The sequence below is a fragment of the Prunus mume genome, linkage group LG1, assembly GCF_029339155.1.
Source record: "Prunus mume cultivar Tortuosa linkage group LG1, ASM2933915v1, whole genome shotgun sequence".
NCBI classification, from domain to species: domain Eukaryota; kingdom Viridiplantae; phylum Streptophyta; class Magnoliopsida; order Rosales; family Rosaceae; genus Prunus; species Prunus mume.
In genome coordinates this window covers 26,259,294-26,283,062 of record NC_142698.1, presented here as the reverse complement: position 1 = coordinate 26,283,062, position 23,769 = coordinate 26,259,294, and the positions used below count along the sequence as shown (strand labels likewise).

Genomic DNA, 23,769 nt, shown 5'->3' with positions numbered 1-23,769 from the left:
TTTCGAAATATCCGTGATTCAAAAAAACTGAAATATCCTAGATATTTCGTCGATATTATCGATATTTCAGACTATGGGAAATACCAATTTACTTTCTTTCACATGTTTGGTTTGTGTAAGATGTAAAACAAAGTTTGTTTAATTTTTCAATTATACCCATATGAAATCAAATTAAAAAAGGATGCATTTAATTCTATATTGTAATTCTAAATTGTTGATGATGACAAAATGGTCAAGAAAAATATGCATTTAATTTCATCTCATTTTCCCAAACTTTCTCATGATGAGAAAAACAAAACCCAAGGAGAGAGACCCCCAACACCCAACATTTTCCATGTGTCAGGCAACCATTTTTCATGTTTAGACTTACAAACATGAAAAAGCAATTGATTCCCATCCTCAAGCCTCATTTCCTATTAACCAAACAGGGAAATTTTTTGGTTTTATTTTTTTTGACAAAAAATTGATTTTTATTTTTGGTAAACAATTGAATTTAAACATATGCATTCATGTGCAAAAGGCTTGTAGTTCTAGTGGTTAAAAGTATTACACATGCACTCGATGCCCTAGGTCGTATTCCCTTACCCCATATCGTTTGTCTTAAAAACACATGCAAGGCTTGGAAGTTTACATGTATTGAAATTTATATTCCTTCAAAAATAATTTAAACAATGACATATTACCTAACATTGAAATTTTTGAAAGCAATAAGTTCGTTTTAATGTGGAAATTAGGAAAGAAAACAAAATTAGGCTTGGTTTTGGGTTAATTAGGTTAATTATTGTGTTGGGTTTGTTATTAGGTTTTCTTTTCACTTTTCAGTTGTTAAGTTTGATTTTCATAACCTATCATCCCACTCTTAATGCCAAGTTTACTTTAAAAAAGTCAACTTTTTTTTTTTTTTGTCATTCGCTAAGGAGAAAGAGGGGGAGTAACATTTGATCGATCCATATTTTAAAATAAAAATATTTTTTGTTACGATTTATTACAAAATATACTGAATAAAATCAATAAAATTATATTCTTTTTAAACAAACTTAAAGAACCCAACACAAGGAAACTCAGATTCTTTCCATTTCAACAATTATTTTGTAAAACAAATATCTTTCTGTCTCTTTTCCCTCTTGTGTGAGCCATAATTTTAGCTCCCATTGACTTTGACTTATAAAAAGGTTTGGTTTCCTTTTTTTGATAGCAAGCGATAATATTTTATTGAGATGAGAAAGTAATAAATACAAAGAAGCGACTAAGCTCTAGAGAATTAGGCGAGTATGGAAAAAAGGATTGACTTAAACTCTAAACAATTGAATCATATGAAAAAGGTGGGGGGTAGGGCATGCATGATCACACCTCTGTGTGGTTGCGTCACAAGTGAGAACCATACACCAAATTAATGAGTTCAAGATAGAGCATAAAATTGGTAGAAGTGCTTTTCACGCGTTTTGAAAAGTGCTTCTAAACAAGCACTTATCATGCAGCGTGTTGCTTTTCTATCCCATAAATATAATTTGGGAGTTGATATGGTTATATAATTATAGCGTGTCGCAGCTTGAGGTAGTCATCGCCTACCCTCCAAAAACCCTAGACTCAGATTATCCCACGCATCACATCTGATCTAAGTTTGACAATAGCATTTGGATAAATGTTCAAAAACGATTCTCTTAAATTTAATGATCTTCATTTGATTTTCAACTTGTTTAGTACAATTCAGTGCCTTTCAATAAGGAAAGGATAAAGGGTGACAGATGCTACTTGTGGTGGACATTTATATCTTTTCTAGATGGTTTTTTCAATTCTTATTAGCATGTGATTATATATAAACCGAATTAAAAAAATCACCCTTTGATTATATATAAACCGAATTAAAAAAATCACCCTTTGAAAATGTAGGATATAAATGTGATAAGTGTAGCATTACTCAATAGTATAATAGAAAAAGTAACGACACTATTATGTGTTAATGTTTTTGTATAAAGTACATACAAATTTATTAAACCAACCACTTACTTGTTTTGTTAGTGATATTCATGATACTTTGTGTATATCCATGAGCACAAATGTGAGTGGAATAAAACCCCTACTCATAGCTTCATGCGATAATCAACTCATCAAGTTTGAATATTCAGAAACTAGCATTTAAGAATTTTGTGTTCTCAAATTGTTGTGTTTTCATGCACTAAAATATGATTTTTTTTTTTAAAATTTTATTAAAGAACAAATATTAATAACAGACGTTGTCAGCACGCCGATTATCCGAGGAGACGGAAGACATTAATGTCATCCCAGCTTCGCCGCGTTGCCATCTCTACTTCATCATCGCCCTACACGCCAACCCACCCACCCAATTGACATTTTCTCATCTTGCTTAATTTTTTCAAATTCATTTTGGTCGGAGACCGGAAGGTAATGTAATTTATTCAAGTGTACAATGATTGCAAGACTTAAATAGGGTCTGAAATCGGTCGAATGGCCACCGGCGGCGGGGCCCACGTCGGCTAAGCACTAAGGGACCCACGTAGGTGGGCCGCGAGTGTTTTTGGACGGACGCAAGAGCGCCCACGTTGCCACGGCAATCCAATAAAAGACAAAACCCACTTTGCTAATGGAAATGGACCCCACGCGCATTCTGTCAAATCCTCACCGGGCCCATACCAAGTGGATGAGCGTGTAACAACGAGCTCTAAGATGACCGTGTGGCCCCGACAAAGGCTGATTAACTCAGGCGATCCAGATTAACAGATAAAGAGAGAGATCCCAACCATCGGAGCACACCAACTTACCCAACGACCAAGAAAAACAGGATTGCCTAATTTTCAGATCACTGATTATTCTCTTAATTATTTTTTGTTGATGGTCATTGCTCATCAAATTCGTTATTTTTAAAGGTTTTTTAGGTTTTAGATATAAAAAAATTTTCACTTTTGGAAAAAGCCAAAACTTTTTCATAAAAGACAAAAAATCATTAAGCTTTCAATCAAGCGTCTGATGTATTGGATTCTTAGAAATCTAAAAATAAATAAGGCGTTTTGTCATTTCTTCTTTTAAAATTTTTCTCTCTTTTTGCTTTTTCTAAAATGTCCCTATTTTTAATTAGTTTTCTCCTTATTATTTTTTGTTGGACTCATATAATAAACTCAAGGTTCTTGGATAATGTAGGTTTGCGCTTAGCAACCAGTCAACATGCTCGGAGGTGCTATTATCTGCAGATTAAAATACGTCTCACAACGTATTATTCACGTGTGCTTTTTTCCTATTAGGTTTTTTAGGTTTTAGACATAAAAAATTTTACTTTCGAAAAAGCTTTTCAAAGAAAAAAACATCAACTTTGAATCAGGCAGAATGTATTGGATTAGAAATCTAAAATAAATAAGGGCATTTTGTCCATTTTGCTTCTTTTAAAATTTTTCTCTCTCCTTTTGCTTTTTCCAAAATGTCCCTTTTCTATTTAGATAAACAACATAACATATTAGATTAAAATTATGCTGTCAAACCTATTACTGAGAGAATATTTCTTGAATGCAACAAAAATTATTTGTCCGAAGTTTATTGTCACATTGTTAATTACGTCTCTCGCGTAGACAAAATTCATCCATGCAGATGAAACAAACTTGTTTCATGGTGATAAGTAAGCACGAGCCATGTGGTGTTGTTTTAACTTCAACTATAATGGATATTGTCATTATTATTAGTGCTTAAGTTTAGGGTTTATCTTTGAAGTTAAATAATGAATCTTCTAGAGTACTTCGTATGGGTCATGGGTGGTGATGTGTGATTGACTTTGTGATATGAGTAAGAAGTATATGGGAGACAGAAGTAAACATTGACGTTTTATTTTCCAAGAAAAACAGAAAGTCAACTAACTTTAGCCCACTAATCCTGATTAAGTCTTTGTCATAGCCTCATAAAAACAATATTATAGACAATGAATAAAATTTAATTTTGGTGGCTGAGAGGAAGACTCTTACCATCGATGCAAAGGGTCCAAAAGAGGTGAGAATCAACGAATTCGAAGTCAATAGTACTCAAAAGTAGTAGGAAATAATGTTACTTCTTCATATTCCCTTCATCAGACCTTTCATATGACCAACTAATTGATAAACATTTGAAGAATTGACAAAAAAATAAAAATAAGATCCTTATTATGGACATCTCTACATTTCAATTCATTTGTTTTATCGCTATTTGATATACTCTCATATTGATATTAGAATTATAATATATTATGTTGTTAAATTGTCAATTAACACAATTATGCATCTCAACCGATGAGATAAAGATTTCATTCGGTAATATATAAATCAAAATGTTAGACAATGATCCACACTCAACGACTTCCAATGACTGACATGTAAAAAAACATCTACCAAGATTTGAATACTAACAAGTTTTGATATAATATATGCTGATTATGAGACAAACAAAAATAACTGGACCTGTGATAATTTTTTTAACTGTGGGTTGGTAGAAAATTTGGCACCCAAAATAATAATGTAGATAAGAAAACTTTATGAGTTAAATTATTCTGCACTACTGCAACCAACCACCATAGCCAAAGACATCGTGGCGTGAAAAAGCCAAGCCAGCAGAATCTCCTTACTATACAAGTCAATGATGGCTAGCATAAATCATAAACTGACACCTTTAAATAAAAAGCCAAAAGCCAAAAGTACCAACAAAAAATTAAAAAAAAAAAACAAGTACTTCGGATCGAAGGAAACACAAAAGGCTGCATAATTGGTGGTAATTAAATCACAGAATCACGCAATTATTTATTAATCACAAAGGCCAAAAGAAAATACAATTGTTTAAATCAAGTAATTTTGTGTTAGATTATGTTTTAAACATACAAGGCTAATCTAATCACGGGCCACTTGGGAAAAATATACTTTTATACAAATGGCTCACATGGGAGGAGGAGCCATTTAAGAAGCAAATAAAAAGCATGCATGTTCTTCTGCAACACAAAATGGGAAGAATTTAATCCACCACACGTGCGGTTGAAGACACTGTTGTGGTGGGCCACCACTGTCCTGACTTGAACCCTAATTGGTGCCCATATGGGAATCTGTGCAGTGCATATAGTGCCCTTCCCTTAGATGTTGCTGTCATTATTCTTTCTCATTCAGGCAGATATGTGAGCATGTAAACATTATACTTATCTAGAAATATAATTAATATATAATATGGTTTACATTTAAAAATTTTAATTGACTGGGCTTTGGTTTTCACCATTGACTCACCTAATACATAATGTTTTTATTGTCATTATCAGCATGCTTCATCATACACTGGGTGTTGACTGCTAAACTGATGAATGCCCGTTTTTCTAGTCAAAACAGTGCAACTTGGAAATCTTCTAGGTTAGTCAGTGATCATAGATGGACCAACAATTTCTTTTTTCCTCTTTTGAAATGAGGGAAGGGAAAGGAAGGGGGGGCATGTTTTGGAGTGTTTCTTTGGGAAGCATTTCCGCTGGAAGTGCTTTTGTTAAAAGCAAGTCGAAAAATGGGGAAATGTGCTTCTTCAAACAACACAAAAAATTACTTTTATAACCCAGAAATATGTTTTAATTTTTCAGCCAAAAAGCTATTAGAAGCAGTTTTAGATTACTGAAAGTACTTTTAGCCTTCCTAAAAACAATACCAAACAGACCCGAATTCTGCAAAACTTATGGAGCATGTTGGAGCTTTTTAATGAGGTAAGAAAGGAATGAAAAAGAAAATAAACTTTCATAGTTAGAATTATGATAGTTTGCAGGAGTCTCTATCTACAATGGACCACAGAAACCAATAAAGAGGAAAGAAGAGAAGAAGCAAATAAAGTTCGGATTCATAAGTTCACAATGCATCTGGTAAAGTGGGCAACAACTAGTGATATGACAATTGCAAGACAAGTAGGTCTCAAGTTCTTATCTCTTTTCTTACTTTCTCTTTCATAGACTCCGCCACCTACTCTCCACAAATGGGCACTTTTGACCTGGATCACCAGATAGGAATCTTGCTTACCTTGCAGCAATGAAGTAGAAAATATATTTCTTTTATCTAAATACAAAGACACTAAGGAAGCCTTGTAAAGGGAAAGATTCCAAAGTTAAATCTGATTCAATTCAAGGGTTCAGGAGAACTTTCACCATTGTACATAAATCCAACAGGACTTCCACATTAGAAATATCCTTTCCAAAGATTATTGGTCTTCAAATTCAAATAAACCATAAACCATTGAAACACACAGAATCTGAAATATGTTTACCATTATTAGCAATAACAGTTATGATGAGTTGTTGACAGTAACTATAATTACCATTCATCATTGTTGTTTACACCATAATTAACCAAGCGTGATTGAACACCAAGGTAGACATGTCTTCCTCCCTACCAAAGGAGATGCTCTTCAGAAGGACAACCACGCTCGAACTCCAAACCTAGAACCACAGGAGACACGTGTCATCATCACGACAACTTGCACAAAGTCCCACATGGAACTTTGTACAAACCTCCTACCTTTACTTCCCTATAAATAGGAGCGGTAACCAAGAAAAATGGTAGCGGCTCTCTCTCACTATTCGCTGCTTTGCAATAGTCACTCACTCTGACTCAAGCATCGTGGAGAGCCTTGGCCGTGCACCACACAGTGTCAGAAGCTTACGATTGCTTCTCCTATCTTTGTCTTTGCAGGCTAGCCCCCTACAGAAGGCCCAGGCCCTTCTCTTGCTAAAGACAACCCCTCTCTCTAAGTTGACCCTCCCGAAAAGGAGCATCAGCGATTTGGCGCCGTCTGTGGGAATCGATGCCAGAAACCCATATTTCTCTACCCGGCCTGGTGGCTCCTTCACATATCCAACCCGTCGCCTCTTCTTCACTCCACACTCGGCCATGCCTATCGAGGATAGCGCGATGCCCAGTGATATCCCTCGGGAGGTACCTCTCGGAGGACCATCGTGAGGTTAACCTCCGGGCGAGGTGGAACTCCTCCGCGCGGTGTGGTCAAGATGTCCGAGAGGTGTGACCATCTTCACTCCGGGAATGTCGGCTGGAACACGACTCTGCGTCTGGCCCGGGAGCGGAACCGGCCCAGGCTCCCAGCGACCTTACCGGGAACACAGCGCACGGCCCAACCAATGGAGCATTCCCACCATGGCCCCCAATCGGCTGGGCCCGGCAAAGGTAAGGACCCCCTCCATCGGAGGCGACCAAGTCGCGCCTTCTCATATCTCCCCGAGGAACCGGCCTCATGAACCAACGAAGATCTGAGGATTGCGGGACCGTATCACGGACCGTCAGGCGGGACCCCTTTTATCCCGTTAATCTCCAAGACCCAAAGGTGACACACCTAGGCCCCCACCAAGGCCAACCCATGTGCCTCTGGAGAGGTATGGGGACTCGGAGCGATTGGGAGCATGATTACTCGGAAGAGCGCGAGCCTTATCACACCGAGGAGTTCGATGGACTGACCCTTATCCGGCTCTGGCCACACACACGGACCTCCGGCAGCGAGACTCTCCCTCATGCCGCCGGCAATGAGACTTCTCTTTGAGAAAGTCCGACGTCGGAGAATGGCAGCAGCGCAACCACCAATCACTGCAGGCAAAGCCACGACCTGGGCCCTTTCAGCGCATCCTTAATTTCCACGGAGAAGAGATCCGGCCCTCCGCATTGCCTTCTGCGCACGGAGGATCCTCACCCACATACATTCTTTCCGATCGCCGCCATGGGGTGTAAAGGCTTAACGGACGAGGGCATGTGCCTCCTCTTCCCATCTACCCTCGGTGGTGCGGCCACTGAATTGGTTATCTGGTGAGCCCCGCACCATCAATACGTTTGTGATGCGAGCTTTCTGGACCATTTCATGATCGGTGATCGCCTCTACTCTGCGGACGACTGTACATGCTTGGCCGGTGAGGATGAGCCCTTCGTGAGTATGCGGCCGAGTTCGAGTCGCCGCTGCCGAGACCGATGATCGTCGCGCCTTGGTGCTTTCAAGAGTGGCCTCAGAGAGTCTAACTTTGGTACCTTGTTCACAACCCTTGGAACACGTATCTTTGAATTAATGAAGCAAGCCGGTACACGCCAAAGCCGTACTTCAACTCCAGCGTGGCGGCCACCGGCACATCATCTTTTCACTGATCCCCACACTGCTTGCACCACCTCGACCCGCCTCAACATTCTCCGCCCAGTACCCGGTGCCCGGCACTGAGCGGAAGGATAACTACGGCATACCTTCAGCAATAACAAGCGGGGTAGACATAACAACCACCACCCGATCCGGTGGCTAACCCGCCAGGCGGCGATCGGCTCCGCCCTTCTCACCCAAGCCCGGTTGAGGTCTTCACCACCACAGAACACCACCTACGAAAATGTCACGGTGCACGAGGCCTATAATACCCAAGCCTCCCGGAGACCGAGCGGCAAGCCCATGCCCAACACGGGTGTCTTACGCCGCTTTCATCGGTTCGGTGGACACGACACGAATCTTGTGTTGCCTGCGCAACATCATCGAAGACTTATTCGCGGCGGACAAGTATGTGAGCAATCTCCCACCCACCTAACCCTCACCAGCGTCGGATCAACATGATCTCCACTATCGATGGTGGTCCCACCTGGCTGGAACCTCCAACAACTCCATCAAACATTATGTCCGCTCCACCTATGCGCAGGTCTTGGTGGCGAAAGGGGGCGCTTGCGAACCCACAAATCGGTGGGCTCCCATTACATACAGCGAGGAGGAAGAGCGCGGTGTTATCCTCCCCACGATGATCCAATCATTATCCGCGCCGACATTTCTAACTTTGATGTAGGCGTATCACGGTGGACCTTTGGCGATTCGATCGGTGTGATGTTTTGAGGCCTTCAGCGAGCTCGGGTCCCATCTCACTGCTCAGCGAAGCATCACACCCTAGTGAGCTTCTGCGGTGAGGTGGTCCGACCATTGGAAGCATTCATCTCCCATTTCTATCGGATCGACACCCAGTGAGGACAATCACCACTCCCTTCCTCATTATCGATTGCCCCTGACCTACAATGTCATCCTCGGCCGCCCGCCATGGCCCAAATGAAGGTATTCATCTCCACCCATATCTTCTGCTCAAGTTTCCTACACCTCATAGCACAGGCGCGGTGCGTGGAGACCAACTTGGCGCCCGCTACGGCGTGATGGGTCCACCAACCGCCAACATCGGGCGAGGCCCCGCTGATAACCAGGCCCCAACAGGTTCAAGGCGCGGCGGCGGAGGACCCTAGGGAGAATCTGTTACCCACGGGCGAACACTGTGGAAGATCTTGGTGGTTACTCTTGATGAAAACATCCGGACGGCGGTGGGATTAGCACCTCTCTCTCACGGAGCTTCGTTACGATCTTGTCGCCTTCGCCGCCTTAATTACGAGGTCTTGGCGGTCGTACAATGACATGCGGCATATCACGAGATCATATCCCAGGCTCGGCATTAATCGCGCGTTCGACCCGTTCGGCGAGCGTCGTGCTTATGACCCGAGGCGATCACGAGGCCATGAGGCGGTGACAAGCTAACTAGCATTGGATTTATCAAGGAGGTGGACTATCCCTGGTGGCCAATGTGGTGATGGTCAGAAAGTCGAAGGTGGCGCATGTGTGTCGACTACACCAACCTCAATCGAGCACGCCCAAAGGATAGCTTCCCCCTACCCCGCATCGACCAGGTTAGTTGATGCCACAGCTGGCCACGCCCTTACCGCTTCATGGATGCTTACTCGGGGTACAACCAGATTTTCATGCATCCTGAGGACCAGGCACATACCTCCTTCATCACGGATCGTGGCCTTTACTGCTATAAGGTCATGCCCTTGGCCTCAAGAATGCGGGGCCACATATCGTCGGTGAACGGCATCTTCGCTCCCCTGATTGGCAACACCATGGAGGTTTATGTCGATGACATGCTCGTCAAGAGTCGCACTCTTGCCAGCACATCCCCAACCTCTCGGCCATGTTCACCATTACGAGCGATGCAGGATGAGGCTCAACCCCACCAAGTGTGCATTTGGGGTGGCTTGAGCAAATTCCTTGGCTTCATGATCAGCCAGAGGGGTATTGAGGCCAATCCAGAAAAGATCAAGGCCATATTAGACATGACCATACCCAAGGCGATCAAGGACATCGAGCCTTCAAGGCGAGTCGCGGACTGACGATTCATCTCAAAAGCCAGCGATCGTTCGCCCCCTTCTTCAAGGCACTTAAGGGTAGCAAGCGGGTATTACTGGACGTGAGTGCGACAAAGCTTTCAGCGGTGAAGGCGTATATGGGCGGGCCCCTTATTGTCAACACAGGCCTAGCGACACCTCATGATCTATCTCTCGGTCGCTCACGGTGGTCGATTCGTGCTCATCCGGACTAAGAACGGTCTGAGCACCGATGCATTACGTCGGCAAGCGTTACTGGGCCTTGGTTCGATACCGGACATCGAAATTGGCATTCGCCTGGTGGTCTCGGCTCGGCGCCTCGGGCCGTATTTTGAGCTCATACCATTCATGTCTTAAGCAATCAACCACTTCGGCAAGTATTGCGAAGCCAGAGACTACTGGGAGGCTAGTCAAGTGGGCCATTGAGCTTGGTGAATTTGATATCCACTACAAACCCGCCCACTACGAAGGGCGGGCCGTGGTGACTTTATATCTGAATTCACGAACCCCATGCCATAGCGATCCATAGATCACGATGGAGCCACTCCCACCCCGAGCAGTCCACGTCGCCGACAGCGGCCGCTAGACGAACACGCCCTTATGGACTTTGTATGGATGGTTCTTCCAGCGCCGAGGATGCGGGCTGGCCTTGTTCTCATCTCTCGGATAAGGTTGTCTGGAGTCGCCCTTCGCTTCCAATTCCGCGCCTCCAACAATGAGGCGAATCTGAGCACTCTTAGCTGGCCTCCGGTTAGCCAAAGAGATGGCTGGGCAAATTCAGATTTTCGGCGACTCACGGCTCGTCGTGCACCAAGTCAACGAGGACTTCAACTGCGAAGGACGTGTCCATGACACCTACCTACAACATGCACGCCATCTGCGCAACCTTCAATGCTTATCTCATAAGCCAGGTACCACGCTCGGAGAATAGCCATGCCGATGCCCTAGCTCGCCTAGCCTCAGCCATAGAGCGGGTCTTGGCCGCAATATCCACATGGAAATCTTGGACCAGCCAAGCACGCGGACACCACTCATCTGCGCCATCGATCACAAGCCCAACATGGATGGACCCCATCCTCCAATTTTTGCAGAACCAGACACTACCCGCTGACCTGCGAGCGCGGCGTGTCGCTATCGCTCGCCCGATACGATCATTAATGGCGCCAGTAAACGCGGATTCGACAGCCTACCCGATGCTCGACCCGGAGGAAGGCCACTACGTCCTCCGGGAAATTCACGAAGGCATCGTGGTAGTCATTCAGTGCCCGCTCCCTTGCGCATAAGGCCATTAGGCAAGGATACTCGGCCCTCACTTCACACCGATGCCCAAGCCTTCACGAAGTGCGACAAGTGTCGTGGTTTGCCAATATCCGCAACTCCCGGTGAACCTTTAACACCATGGTCGGTCCTTGGCCATTCGCCCGATGGGGACTTGACCTCATTGGACCTATGCGAGGGCAAAGGCAGTCAATCTGTGATCGTGGCGATCGACTACTTCACTAAGTGGGTGAGGCCACGCCACCATCACTGCGGCTCGCATTGAAACTTTCGTCTGGCAAAATATCGTGTGTCGTTTCGGCATCCCCAACGCGTCATCGTCACGGACAACGGCCGGCAATTTGACAACGCAAAATTTAGGCAGTTTTGTTCCAATCTCAAGATAAAACTTTGCTTCGCTTCTCCAGCCCATCCTCACCCAATGGCGGTCGGCCGTGAACAAAATTATCAAGAAAACCCTGAAGACCAAGCTTGACAAAGCCAAGGGTTGCTGGCCGAGCTACTCCCAGAGGTTCTTTGGGCTTACCGCACCACCTTTCGTACCTCAACAGAGAGACACCATTTTTCCTTTCCTTTGGTACCGGCGGTGGCACCGATGAGATTGGCCAGCCCACATATCGAACCTCCACTTACGAGGCCGAGGCTAATGACGGTGGCCCTCAACCTCGACTTCATCGATGAGCCGTGACCGTCCAACATGCGCAACGTCGCGATACAAGCAGCGTGTTGCCACTACAACTCGAGTTAAACCCGCGCTTTCTCGGGTGGGTCATGCGCAAGGTTTCCTTGGCCACTAAGAATCCTAATGCGGGTACCCTGGGCCCTACGTGGGAAGGTCCGTATGAGATCACCAAGGTTTGCCGCCCCGGGACTTATCAGCTTCGGGATCCCAAGGGCAAAACGTTGCCTCACCCTTGGAACGCCGACCATCTCAAGTACTACTACAAGTGAACATACCTAGACCCTAGGACATTATGTTTTCTTATACCTCGGTCTCGAGCCTTGACTCAGGCCCACCATTGTACTTTCTGCCTTTCGGCACCCATCTAATAGAAATACCCGACTGGGCCCCATTTCTACTTCAGAACTTGGCACAATGCTTAAAATCAAAAGGTACCAAGCTATCATAAAAATCAAAATAGCCCTGCCTTAGGGCAGGGAAATATCCATACATGTCAAAAGACTACGTCTAAAATCACAAGGTACAACATAGCAAAAAATACAAGCAAGCCCTCAGGCATCGGCATGGTCGTCCCCTCCTCCTCGGCAGCCGTGTTAGGATCCACGGTCGACTCCCCTCCGCTAGCATCGGCACCTCCCGCATCTCAGCCTCCGAAGGACTCGTGGCCTCGGCAGATGGCGTGGCTGCAAATAATGACTCCCGACCGGAAGGAATGGGAGGAGGAACACCACTAGTGTCGAAGTTTATATCCAACCCCTGGATTAAACCTCGCCATTTCCGCTTCCCACCCATACTGCTCCTCGACCATCGCATCGGCACAAGGCTCTTGAACTGCCCGAGCCACGATACTCCTCCACACCTCGGCACTGAGCCATGCTCAGCTCCTCGGTCCTCCTCCTCTCGGACTCGAGCCTAGCCTCCTCCACGACCTCCACCAAGTCGTCTCCTTCAGCCTCCGCTCCAACCTCCCCACCTTCAGTGCGGCATATTCCTCTCCGGATGGCGGCTGGGCCTCGGTAGCGACCTTGGCTGTCTCGGAATGGCGCCTAGCCAAGTCCACCTCCCTCTGCGCCTTTTGGCTGGGTAAGGTACATATCCCCAAAGGCCTGCAAAGGTGTGATCATAAGCATATCATAATTGCACGATTAGAGTCAAAGGCACAAGAACACTTACATTGGCGGCCGAGAGCACCGTCTTCTGGATCCGATCGGAGAAGTCCGTGGCCTTAGTCCGAGCGAGCTCCCCCGCATCAATCTTTACCCGGTCGGAAGGCGTTGACAAGAGGCAGGGCGTGCATGGCAGGGTTACCTCCTTCGCCTCCCGACGAACCGAGGCAAAGTCTACATCCTCAGTACTGCAGGAATAGCTCCTCCATCTCGGCGGCGGCTGGGTGGGGGATCTAGATCAAATGGCGGCAGCACAGTCCCACCCATGACATCATGAATCGAGGACTCAAGTCCCCTCCGTTTCTTCTTCCGCCAACCGCTCATCCTCCTCCGACCGAGGCGCTTTCCAGCCCGGGCTCTTGTCCTTCGGCGATCTTGGCGCCCCTTTGCACGCTTCTTGGCCCTATTGGCCCTATCCTCTCTCTTCTCTCTCGCAACTTTCGTTGCTTCTCCTCCTCATCCACCATCACCTTCGGTGACGTCTCCACCACGGTCACCACCTTCTTCGGTACCTCGGCCATCAAAAGCAACACGAAGCTGGGTGAGAAGCTATACAACATCATACACATAACCGGGAGTGGGCGAGCTAATACTTACTTCCTTGAAGCAACCCCATTGTAGAAGAAGGGTGGGGTCACAATATTCTTGACTCACGCGCCTCCGGGCACCTGTCTCCTCACCAGCTCTATCTCTTCCTCCTCCTCCCTAGACACTGGCCTACACTTCACAGAACCTGCACATGGACAAAGGCGTTAGTTCTCACAAGCCTAAGACAACAATACATATTCATACCAACACATTTAAACACAAAGACATGAGTGATGACCCAAGACCTATAGATTGAAAATGGGTAGGCACATGTTTGCTGACAGTCGTCCCAGGCCAGCACTCCCAATCACCAAAGGCAAAGAACCATCGGTTTCGCCACGTCTTCTGCGACGATGGTGGTTGCCTTATAAAATATCCCATCTCCTTCGCCTTTCGGCAGTTGACTGCACCCACCAAAATTGCCATGTTGCCCGGACACGAGCAGATGCATGAATCGCTCGAAGGTGGGCTCCGCTTCGCCAACCACCATGCTATGTACACCGTGCAGATACACGAAGTTGGGGTTATCGCCAGGGGCATAGCCCAACCTGGAAAGCATCATTTGCACCCAAGGATGCAATGGTAACCTCAGCCCATATTTATACATCGCCGAGAACACCATAACACAACCCTCGGGAGGGTACCTAGCCGCTTCGGTAGGTATGGGCAACCTCAACCCCACACAATCAGGTACCGCATAGTCTGCCTTCAATGACTCTAGATCATACAAACTCATCATATTTTTCTTCGGTAGTGGCACCCCTATTGGGACACCCACATCAGCAGATGCCACTACCACAGTACCATTCCCTGACGGCCCACCCGCCCACTTCCACTAGCCTCGGTGCAGGTTATCCCAAGCACTGCTTGCACAAGCTTCTAGGGCCACATAGTTCCTTTGCATCTCCTATAAGCTTCCCAGAACTCCTCACTGCTCTTCTCCTCCAACCCTATTTCCTCCACTATCAGCCCTTCCACCACATTTTTGGACTCAGTACTTTCCCCACCAAGTACCCAAGTCCTCATTAAGGCTCTCACTCTCCAACTCTTCCCCACAAAGCATGGGGACTTCGGGAGCTTTGACTTTCTCTTTCAGAATGATCAGACATCTACAAACACAAAAAGGGAAACTAAGGGGCATGCGAAGATTGAAAACAGGAGCCTAGGCATGTTCTTAGTATGTTCATGACAGTTCATCTACGTTCATATCACATTCATGCAAAACTCAAACAAAAGAGGCATTTCAATCTAGAAGGGGAGAATAAGCACAAGGCATACCTTGTTATCTCCACCGTCCACGGTTCGGAAATCGCCGCTCCCAAAAAGCACCTTTTCCCGCCTCGCCGAAATCGCTCCGCCTACTAGATCTTATTGAAATTGCCCCTCTCGTTTACGAAAATCTTTCGAAAAAATCTCAAGTGCTCACTCCTTCAGCCCTCCTCACCCTTTTAAAGGCATATGAAGGACCCTTCGATTCTTGCTCCAGCAATAACTCATCGCACCGTTGGGACGCCTCGATTTCCACGCACGACGTTTTCACTTCACCTTCCCTTCGGAAGGAATGATGACGTCACATCTTCCCTTCGCAGCTCCCTCCGCGTGGAAGGATCCTCGCGACACGCGGTGACGCCACACCTTCCTTCGGAAGGCATGATGACGCCACACCTTCCTTCGGCAGGCTCCTTCCAAGCGCGCGAGACCCTCGCGACACGCGCGGTGGACGCCACACCTTCCCTTCGGAAGGCATGATGAAGTCACACCTTCCTTCGGCAGCTCCTCCGCGCGTGGACCCTCGCGACACGCGGTGGACGCCACACCTTCCGCCGGAAGGCATGATGACGCCACACCTTCCTTCGGCAGTTCCTTCAAGCGCGAGACCCTCGCGACACGCGGTGACGCGTCACACCTTCCTTCGGAAGGCATGATGACGTCACACCTTCCTTGCGGCTCCCTTCCAAGCGTGCAGAGACCTCGCGACACGCGGTGGACGTCACACCTTCCCTTCGGAAGGCATGATGACGTCACACCTTCCTTCGGCGCTGGCTCTTCCAAGCGTGGAAGGATCCTCGCGACACGCGGTGACGCGTCACACCTTCCTTCGCAGCTCCGCCGGCGTGCGGGACCCCTCGCGACATGCGGTGACGTCACACCTTCCTTCGGAAGGCATGATGACGTCACACCTTCCCTTCGGCGGGCTCCTTCCGGCGTGCAAGACCCTCGCCACACGCGGTGACGCCACACCTTCCTTCGGAAGGCATGATGACGTCACACCTTCCTTCGGAAGGCATGATGACGCCACACCTTCCTTCGGAAGGCTCCGCCGGCGTGGAAGGACCCCTCGCAACACGCGGTAACGTCACACCTTCCCCGGAAGGCATGATGACATCACACCTTCCCTTCGGCAGCTCCGCCGGCGTGCAGAACCCTCGCGACACGCGGTGGACGTCACACCTTCCCTTCGGAAGGCATGATGCGCCACACCTTCCTTCCAAGCGTGGAAGGACTCCTCGCGACACGCGGTGACGTCACATCTTCCTTCGGAAGGCACGATGACGTCACACCTTCCTTCGGAAGGCTCCCTTCCGGCGTGCAAGGATACCTCGCGGTGACGCCACGCCTTCCCTTCGGAAGGCATGATGCCGTCACACCTTCCCTTCGGAAGGCTCCTTTCCGAAGCTTGGAAGGATGCCTCGCGATGACGCCACACCTTCCCTTCGGAAGGTACCAGACGCCATACCTTACTGCAGCCACCTTCGCACCCCATGACCCAAAAAAAAAAAAAAAAAAAAAAAAAGGTGTCTTCTAGTTTTCAAACTTTGGGGACTAGGGGACTACCTTCGCACCCTGGCCACTGACACGCTTGGTTGAAATACACAACCTCTTCACAAGTTCTCAAACCAGAAGCCACTTCTTGATTGACAACTTGGGGGACTACTGTTTACACCATAATTAACCAAGCGTGATTGAACACCAAGGTAGACATGTCTTCCTCCCTGCCAAAGGGAGATGCTCTTCCGAAGGGACAACCACCTGCCAAGCTCGAGAACGCCAAACCTAGAACACAGGAGACACGTGTCATCATCACAGCAACTTGCACAAAGTCCCACATCGGAACTTTGTGAAAACCTCCTACCTTTACTTCCCTATAAATAGGAACAGTAACCAAGAAAAATGGTAACGGCTCTCTCTCACTATTACTGCTACTTTGCAATAGTCACTCACTCTAGTGACTCAAGCATCGGAGAGCCTTCGGCACCACACGGGTGTCCGAAGCTTACGATTGCTTCTCCTATCTTTGTCTTTTGCAAAGCTAGCCCCTACCAAGGCCCAGGCCCTTCTCTTGCTAAAGACAACCTCTCTCTAAGTTGACCCTCCCCGAAAAGGAGCATCAACAATTGTCACTGAAGTATAACATGTTTATAGCATGGTTATAGTTCAAACAGCTGTCACTTCTAGAACAAACCCATTGAAATAAGGCACCTCTCCATCAGACCAGATATCAAAATATACTAGAGGTCAAGTAGGCCCTAATTCAAACCATTTTTTTAAATCCCATTTAAGACAATGTGCCCACTGTTCTTCTAGCCATTCTTGAAGAAAAGAAAAGAAAAAAGCTGATGGGCTAACCAGTTAACTAATCATTAATTTTTTTCATGTTGAAACCAAATCAGCAGACAATTGAAACAAAACTTTGACTTCCACAAAAAGGTTTACAAAAAGATGTAAAACAGAAATAAATTTAATAGGTGATATTGCATAGAGTAGAAAAAGAATGGAAGACAATACATCATCTGATACAATTGGAACAAAGGTCAGGATGATGAAGATGGTGACCTACCAGCTACTTGGAATACTTACCAAGAGATCAGATTTGACCATGAAAGTCTACCCTAGAACACTGTCAACCAGTTTGTAAGTTCTGGTTGATGTGATTCTGAATTTAGTAAGATAAATTCATGCTGTAGTGCAACATTCAAGCATGCCTGCTCAAAGTGTCAATGTGTATGTTGTGCAAGGATGTCTGCAAAAGTGTGTCAATGCTTTTCATTAGTCACTAACAACACAATCACTTACAAACCAAAAACAACAATACAAACTGCCATAAGGGTTCTCACTCTTTTGGCTGCAAACTCAACACATCAACATCTATAATTTGGGTTCCCAGGAATGTTACAATTTTCAAAGAAAAATCACAACTTAATTATGGTAGAGTTCGCAGATATGTATACACTTACAGATCCAACAAATGACTACGCAGGTAAGAATCCATCATATTAAACAAATCACTCAAACATGAATTTGTGCTTAAAGTACAGACCACCCATTCACTCAATGTTTGATTACACATGCAGTGAAAGGGTCTAGGACTCTTCAGAGATCATTATATCCTGCAAGGAGGATAACATACCTTTTGCAATGAGGATACATAGTACATATATATAATCATGTGAAAGTGCATAGGGAATAATTCCTAAAGAAACAACCACCAGAAAAACTACTTCTGATTTTCTTTTTGTATCAAGTGCAATAATAACGAAGAAAGGGAGTCCACGCCTTAGAACCCGAAAGCTGCTGAGACACTAAGGCTGACAACTTTCTGCAGTTCTTCTGATCTTTCATCAAACATTCTTCACGGCTTCAACCATCAACTTATATAAGGCCAATCCACCTTCATGGCAGCCTGGCATTTTAGATGCCATATTCTCTAGGTCAATCTGACATAAAGAAAAATTGATGAGAACTTGCATTGAAACTTAAACCAAAAGTTGAGATTCATGGATTGTCTATTGTCTCACAGAAAGCAAGGGACTGTTAATCATCTCAAATTATTTTCCTATTTTACCTTAATTGGGCCAGCACTAATAACAGTCCTCAATCTTAAAATATTGTAAGGACAATTTGATGTTTAATTTAGTAAATAGTAAAAGTTTTATTTTGATAATACATTTTAAGATATGAAAATCAAGTTAAATCATATCAATGCTTCCACCACAACAAAATGCTAATGAAAGATTGATGTCCCTCAGAACTGCTACCACGCTCTATCAATTAGGGATGGGCATTGAGAATCATCACCATCACCATCATCATCACCACCACCACCACCACATCCTAACACCCAATGGGGTACACAATGCCCAAAGGGTATCCATTGCCTATCCCTACCATCAATTTCACCTAGTAAGTCCTGGTCCAGTTTGTAAAAACTGATTTGAATTAAAAATTTGGAATAACATCAAAATGTTTCCATTTACTGGTCAATTGCAGCATTATCTGGTTTGAATTTCTCCCAACCTGAATACAAAAATTTGAATCAGCCATAAAAATTGCATCTATAATGAACCATGCTTCTATCAATGTCAACATTCCCACAACACCATCATACCATACAATCACATTACTCTTTTTTTTTTTCTTTTTAAAAGAGCAACTTTTATTGCACAAAGCAAAAACAGAACACCAACAGGAACAAAACAGGCTTCGCCAAGGAGGCCACACAAACCCCAAACAAAAGGAAAACAACAAGACAACCTAACACATTACAAAACTACAGCTTTCCAATCCAAGTGGGTGAAACTAAAGTTGATATCCTTAAATTCTGAAGAAGTTGATGCCCACAATGATGCCTAGAAACGAATCCAATCCCAAAACTGGTCAATCTCATCACCCTTAACATAAAACAAAATTCTCTTATTCCTCTCCATCCACACCACCCAAAACACTGCCATCATAGCACAACTACCCAGCACCATCCCCCTCCTATTACCACCAAAAAATTTCAATCTTTCACCAAGCAATCACATTATTCTTACACTCTACCATCATTGACTCTGAGTGCACTTGAATACATAAAAATATGTAAAATAAAAGTTCAAATGCAGACAATTGTTAAGCAAACAAGAACTACATGTTGATCCATCTATGTCTGATCAACATTTAAACTAACCAGTGGAACTGTAAAGAGCTGAGTTGACTCAAAGCTGTCTTGTGCGGTAGCATACAACTTCTGAACTTCCTTTGAGCTGAGACTGCATTTCATGAAGAAAAATGCAGTTGGTCGCACATTCAACACCCTGCGGGATATACCAATGAATACTTGCTCGTGCTGCATTACAACCAAATGATCAACACTAGATACAGCAAGGAGAAGAGTTATTTTATAGTTCTAACTGAAGAAGCTTATTATGATTGTATATTAAAATCACCACAAACAAATTAACTGTAAGCAGGAAAGACGCAACAAATGTATCATGGACAGCTAGGAAACAAGAATACAGATGTACTCACAAGGGAAGCTGAAGGTACTCCAATTTCTTCAACTACCTCACGGACAATGCTGTCAAACATCTCCTGAGAAACCTTGTCGTTAATAACTTTGGAGTCTGTCATGTCCTCATGATGATGGGATACTAATCCAACTTCTTGGGGCTGTTAATTATCAAATATTATGGGATTAGGTCCAGATAAACCCTGCAAAAGGATGAAGCAACACAAAAAAGCGCTTCTTATAGTCACTGCAAGCATAAAAGAAAAAGTTTGAAAGTATCTAGATAATGTGGAGAATGCATTGACGTGAACCATGGACTGAAGAACTGACAGCCACTGCCCATAATATATGCATGTACGTGTATGGCAGGGGGCTCCTCCGAAAGTTTGAAATGACAAAGAAACTTATAAATAATTTCAAACCTGGCCCCCAAGAGAGAGAGAAAAAAATTGCTGTGTGTACGTACATATTGCATCAATACATGCAAGAATGGGTATATAGGCAATGAAGATATCACAGTATGGAGCTACAAAACGCAGTTGCAAACTTTTCATGTTTCAGAGAAGATACCTCTGGATGGCCTCCTGGGAAAACAAAATGTCCAGGAAATTCCCCAACATTGTTACTTCTTTGCAACACAAGTATTTTCTTGTCAGATGTCTCCACAATAGCACCATTACCCAATGGACTTGAGGTGTGTTGACAACGTATAGCGTCATCTACACAAAAGCAAAGCTGTAGATTATCACAAATACAATTTTTGTCAAAGAAATTTAAGAACCAAGCAATCCTTATATGCCATCTGCGATAAAGTTGCCTGTCATAAATTTTAATTATCATTAATTTTATTAAACCTGGAAGTTTAAAGTAGTTAATCATATAGTTTCTACGTATCAGTCTTCATAAATTTCTTGAAGAATCTGTAAATTCAACATCTAGATTCACGTTTTGTTTTGTCAATATAAAACCAACATCACACCATGTTTTTAGTTGCTTAGGATTCTAATGGGATAAAAACAATGAAATGATCAGGGACTGCAAGTTTATGGATTTGTGGAAGAAAAATAAAATAAAAAGGGGAAATGGTTGACGGAAGTCATTGAGACAAATGTACTAATTCATGAAGTTATACCTTCTGAAGCAACCAGGAAGCTTTCCCATAAACGATTTAAGTTTGTGCCCACAAAATTCCTGCAAAGCAAGTAGGTGAAAGATTTAATACCAGAAAATAGAAGGCTGATTGCCTACGTGGCATCCAATTTTGCTTTACTTCCTTTATCATAGGTGGAGGTTCACATTAACAAACTAACTTTGCAGACCAAGTATCCCAGAATTGGAATCAGCCAAGACAATAAAGGACAGAGAAGATAGCCACTTTGTTCAAGAAGCCATCTCCTCTTGTAACTAAGCTAATTACTTCGATTAACTGTCAACATTTGATTTTTGATAAGAGCTATTAATTTTCAGTAAGCATATAATCTATGAATGCTACATCATAGAATCAGATTTAAACAATAATATATATGCGGATCATTTTGTTTGAATACACTTAGAGAGAGAGAGAGAGAGAGAGAGAGAGAGAGACCTATAATCTGTCAGACCAAGGTGGAGGCATACATGAGGCTCTTGGTTAGATCCACCTCCATCATGCCATACATGTTTTCCATACTATATAATCATATACAATATACAGAACATTAGTACATTATACGAAAATCAAAAACCAAATTAAACTACGGGATATAGTTTCAGACAACGTATACCTGTGAGGAAACTAAACAATCTGGCTATCATCATAGAAGATATACATACCCTGAACTTTGTCCCATTGTACAACGATGGATTTTTATGAACCCTTTGATCCCATATCTATAAATTCAGAATAAGACAGCTTAGCCATACAATATATAAATGTGTGTGTGTTTGTCTTTTAAACAAGAACCAAGCTTGTGATGAAAAACTATTTACGGAGATTTCCTATTAAACAAAATAAGCTCAACCCAGAATCCTAAATGTAGGTAACCCAAGTAAAAAGAAAGCTCATCAAATTGCTATCGGAATCAAATAGGGCTCTCTGCACAACACATTGGACTGCTTTCCCCATATTTGGCTGATTGAATTACAACTACTCTCTCAAGAAACAAACATATACATATATATATATATATAATAAATAGTTACCACAAAGATAAATTAATAAATAAACCATCAAAACTATATAAAATATTGCTTAGACATGTACAATTACAAAATTAAAAGTTCACCTCAAAAACAGAATTCTCCAAGTTGATGTCTGGATGGGGAATTCGATCATAAACTCCATCAAAAACCACAGAAACCTTAAACCCAAAAACAAATGCATTAGATTGTAAAATCATAAGCATGTGAAAAATTTACCATTGCAGATTGGCTTTGTTACTAACAAATCAAAGTGAAAGAAGGAAATGAAAATTTAGAGGACCTGCGATGGCAAAAGACCCGAGGGGCAAGAGAGCAGAAGCTTGTAGCGCTTACTGCTCGTTTCAGTCTCTGCCTTCTCCATTGGAATGGCGAGCGCAGACCAATGTCGATCAAATTCTTCTGGGATTCTGAGAACTTGAGAAGTCAGTGCTTGCAACGCCGCAGCCTGCATGGTTGCTCTATAGGTCAGATGGGCCGGCCGGCCAGCCCAGTTCTAAAAGTCAAGGAGGAAGTCCAAATAATTGGGCCTTTTGATTAGTTTGGACCGCGTCGGGCACGCCTATTGGACCAATCCATTGGCTCGGCCCAGTTAGACTTATTTAAGGAGTCAAGTATTTTTCAAAATCATATCCAAAGAAATAAAGTAGTGACGCATTTAAATTAAGGACGATTTTTACATGCCAAATGATGAGTTTCTTTGCATGTTTCGGCTTTAGAGCGTTCTTAAAAAATTAAAAAAAATAAAAATAAAAATAAGATTTTGTTTTTTAAGTAATTAAAAGCTTCAATGTTTTACTAAATATTATCATAATAATTGACAATAGGGTTTTGCACCGTATTTTGCATTCCTTTTTCCAAATTTATTATTTATGTATATATATATCATTTTTTTTACAATACAAGCAAACAATAATCTAAACTATAAGGGGATGTGAGTTTCTCATACACACTACTAAGATGTTATAGTGGTTCGAACCTTTGACCATTAGACCCAAGGGTGGAGGTACTCTAGGGCCTGAGGTGGCTTTGGCAACCCACCCCACAATTTATTCTCAACACAGTAAAGCTTGGGCTTTAGTTCATATATTTAACAACGCAAACCATATATAATTCTATGTAAAATGTTTGTGGGCCCATTACACAACTGACATAATAAAAGGAAAGTATTCTAATAATCAAACCAATGAGCCAAGGAAATAAAAAATAAATAGTTTAAAGGGAAATGAGATTTTATCAAAAGACTTTTTCGTTTTGTTACATGAAATGAAATTGAGTATAAAGTTCTAAAAAAAATTCCATTTTTCCTTATATATTATTGATGTAAGATTGATTTTTCTTTCTATAATGTCCCTACTTATTTTATGGTTCGGCCCCACACATACAATCCTCACTCCATAAGACCCGTTCGCAATATCCATCTTGGAGACTGCACGATAAAGTCAATTGGCACGCACACTA

The 23,769-nt window shown here is 43.8% G+C and overlaps 1 protein-coding gene across 3 annotated transcripts; it reads right to left on the bottom strand.

The window, feature by feature from the left end:
* Positions 1-18,113: 18,113 nt before the first annotated feature.
* Positions 18,114-22,762, bottom strand: NUDT9 (nudix hydrolase homolog 9). 3 transcript variants are annotated; one of them, XM_089053914.1, is made up of 10 exons: positions 22,592-22,750; positions 22,395-22,469; positions 21,943-21,999; positions 21,716-21,798; positions 21,263-21,321; positions 20,701-20,849; positions 20,151-20,291; positions 19,810-19,968; positions 19,118-19,157; positions 18,114-18,577 (listed from the first exon to the last, which is right to left on the bottom strand). In XM_089053914.1, the coding sequence occupies exons 1-10, from the start codon at positions 22,670-22,672 to the stop codon at positions 18,573-18,575; spliced, it is 849 nt and encodes a 282-aa protein (XP_088910040.1). In that variant the 5' UTR covers positions 22,673-22,750; the 3' UTR covers positions 18,114-18,572. The 3 variants fall into 3 exon arrangements, with proteins under 3 accessions (XP_088910040.1, XP_008222741.2, XP_088910042.1); XM_008224519.3 differs by lacking the exon at positions 19,118-19,157 and having other exon boundaries at positions 22,592-22,762; XM_089053916.1 differs by lacking the exons at positions 19,118-19,157; positions 21,943-21,999.
* Positions 22,763-23,769: the final 1,007 nt, after the last annotated feature.

Excerpts from the sequence above, each read along its gene's own strand:
- NUDT9 (XM_008224519.3), bottom strand. The coding sequence starts at position 22,762 with ATGCAGGCTGCGGCGTTGCAAGCACTGACTTCTCAAGTTCTCAGAATC. Across the intron at positions 21,799-21,942 it reads ACAATGGGACAAAGTTCAGG|TATGGAAAACATGTATGGCA; the intron begins GTATGTATATCT and ends ATGATTATATAG. Across the intron at positions 20,292-20,700 it reads TCCCAGGAGGCCATCCAGAG|CCCCAAGAAGTTGGATTAGT; the intron begins GTATCTTCTCTG and ends GATAATTAACAG.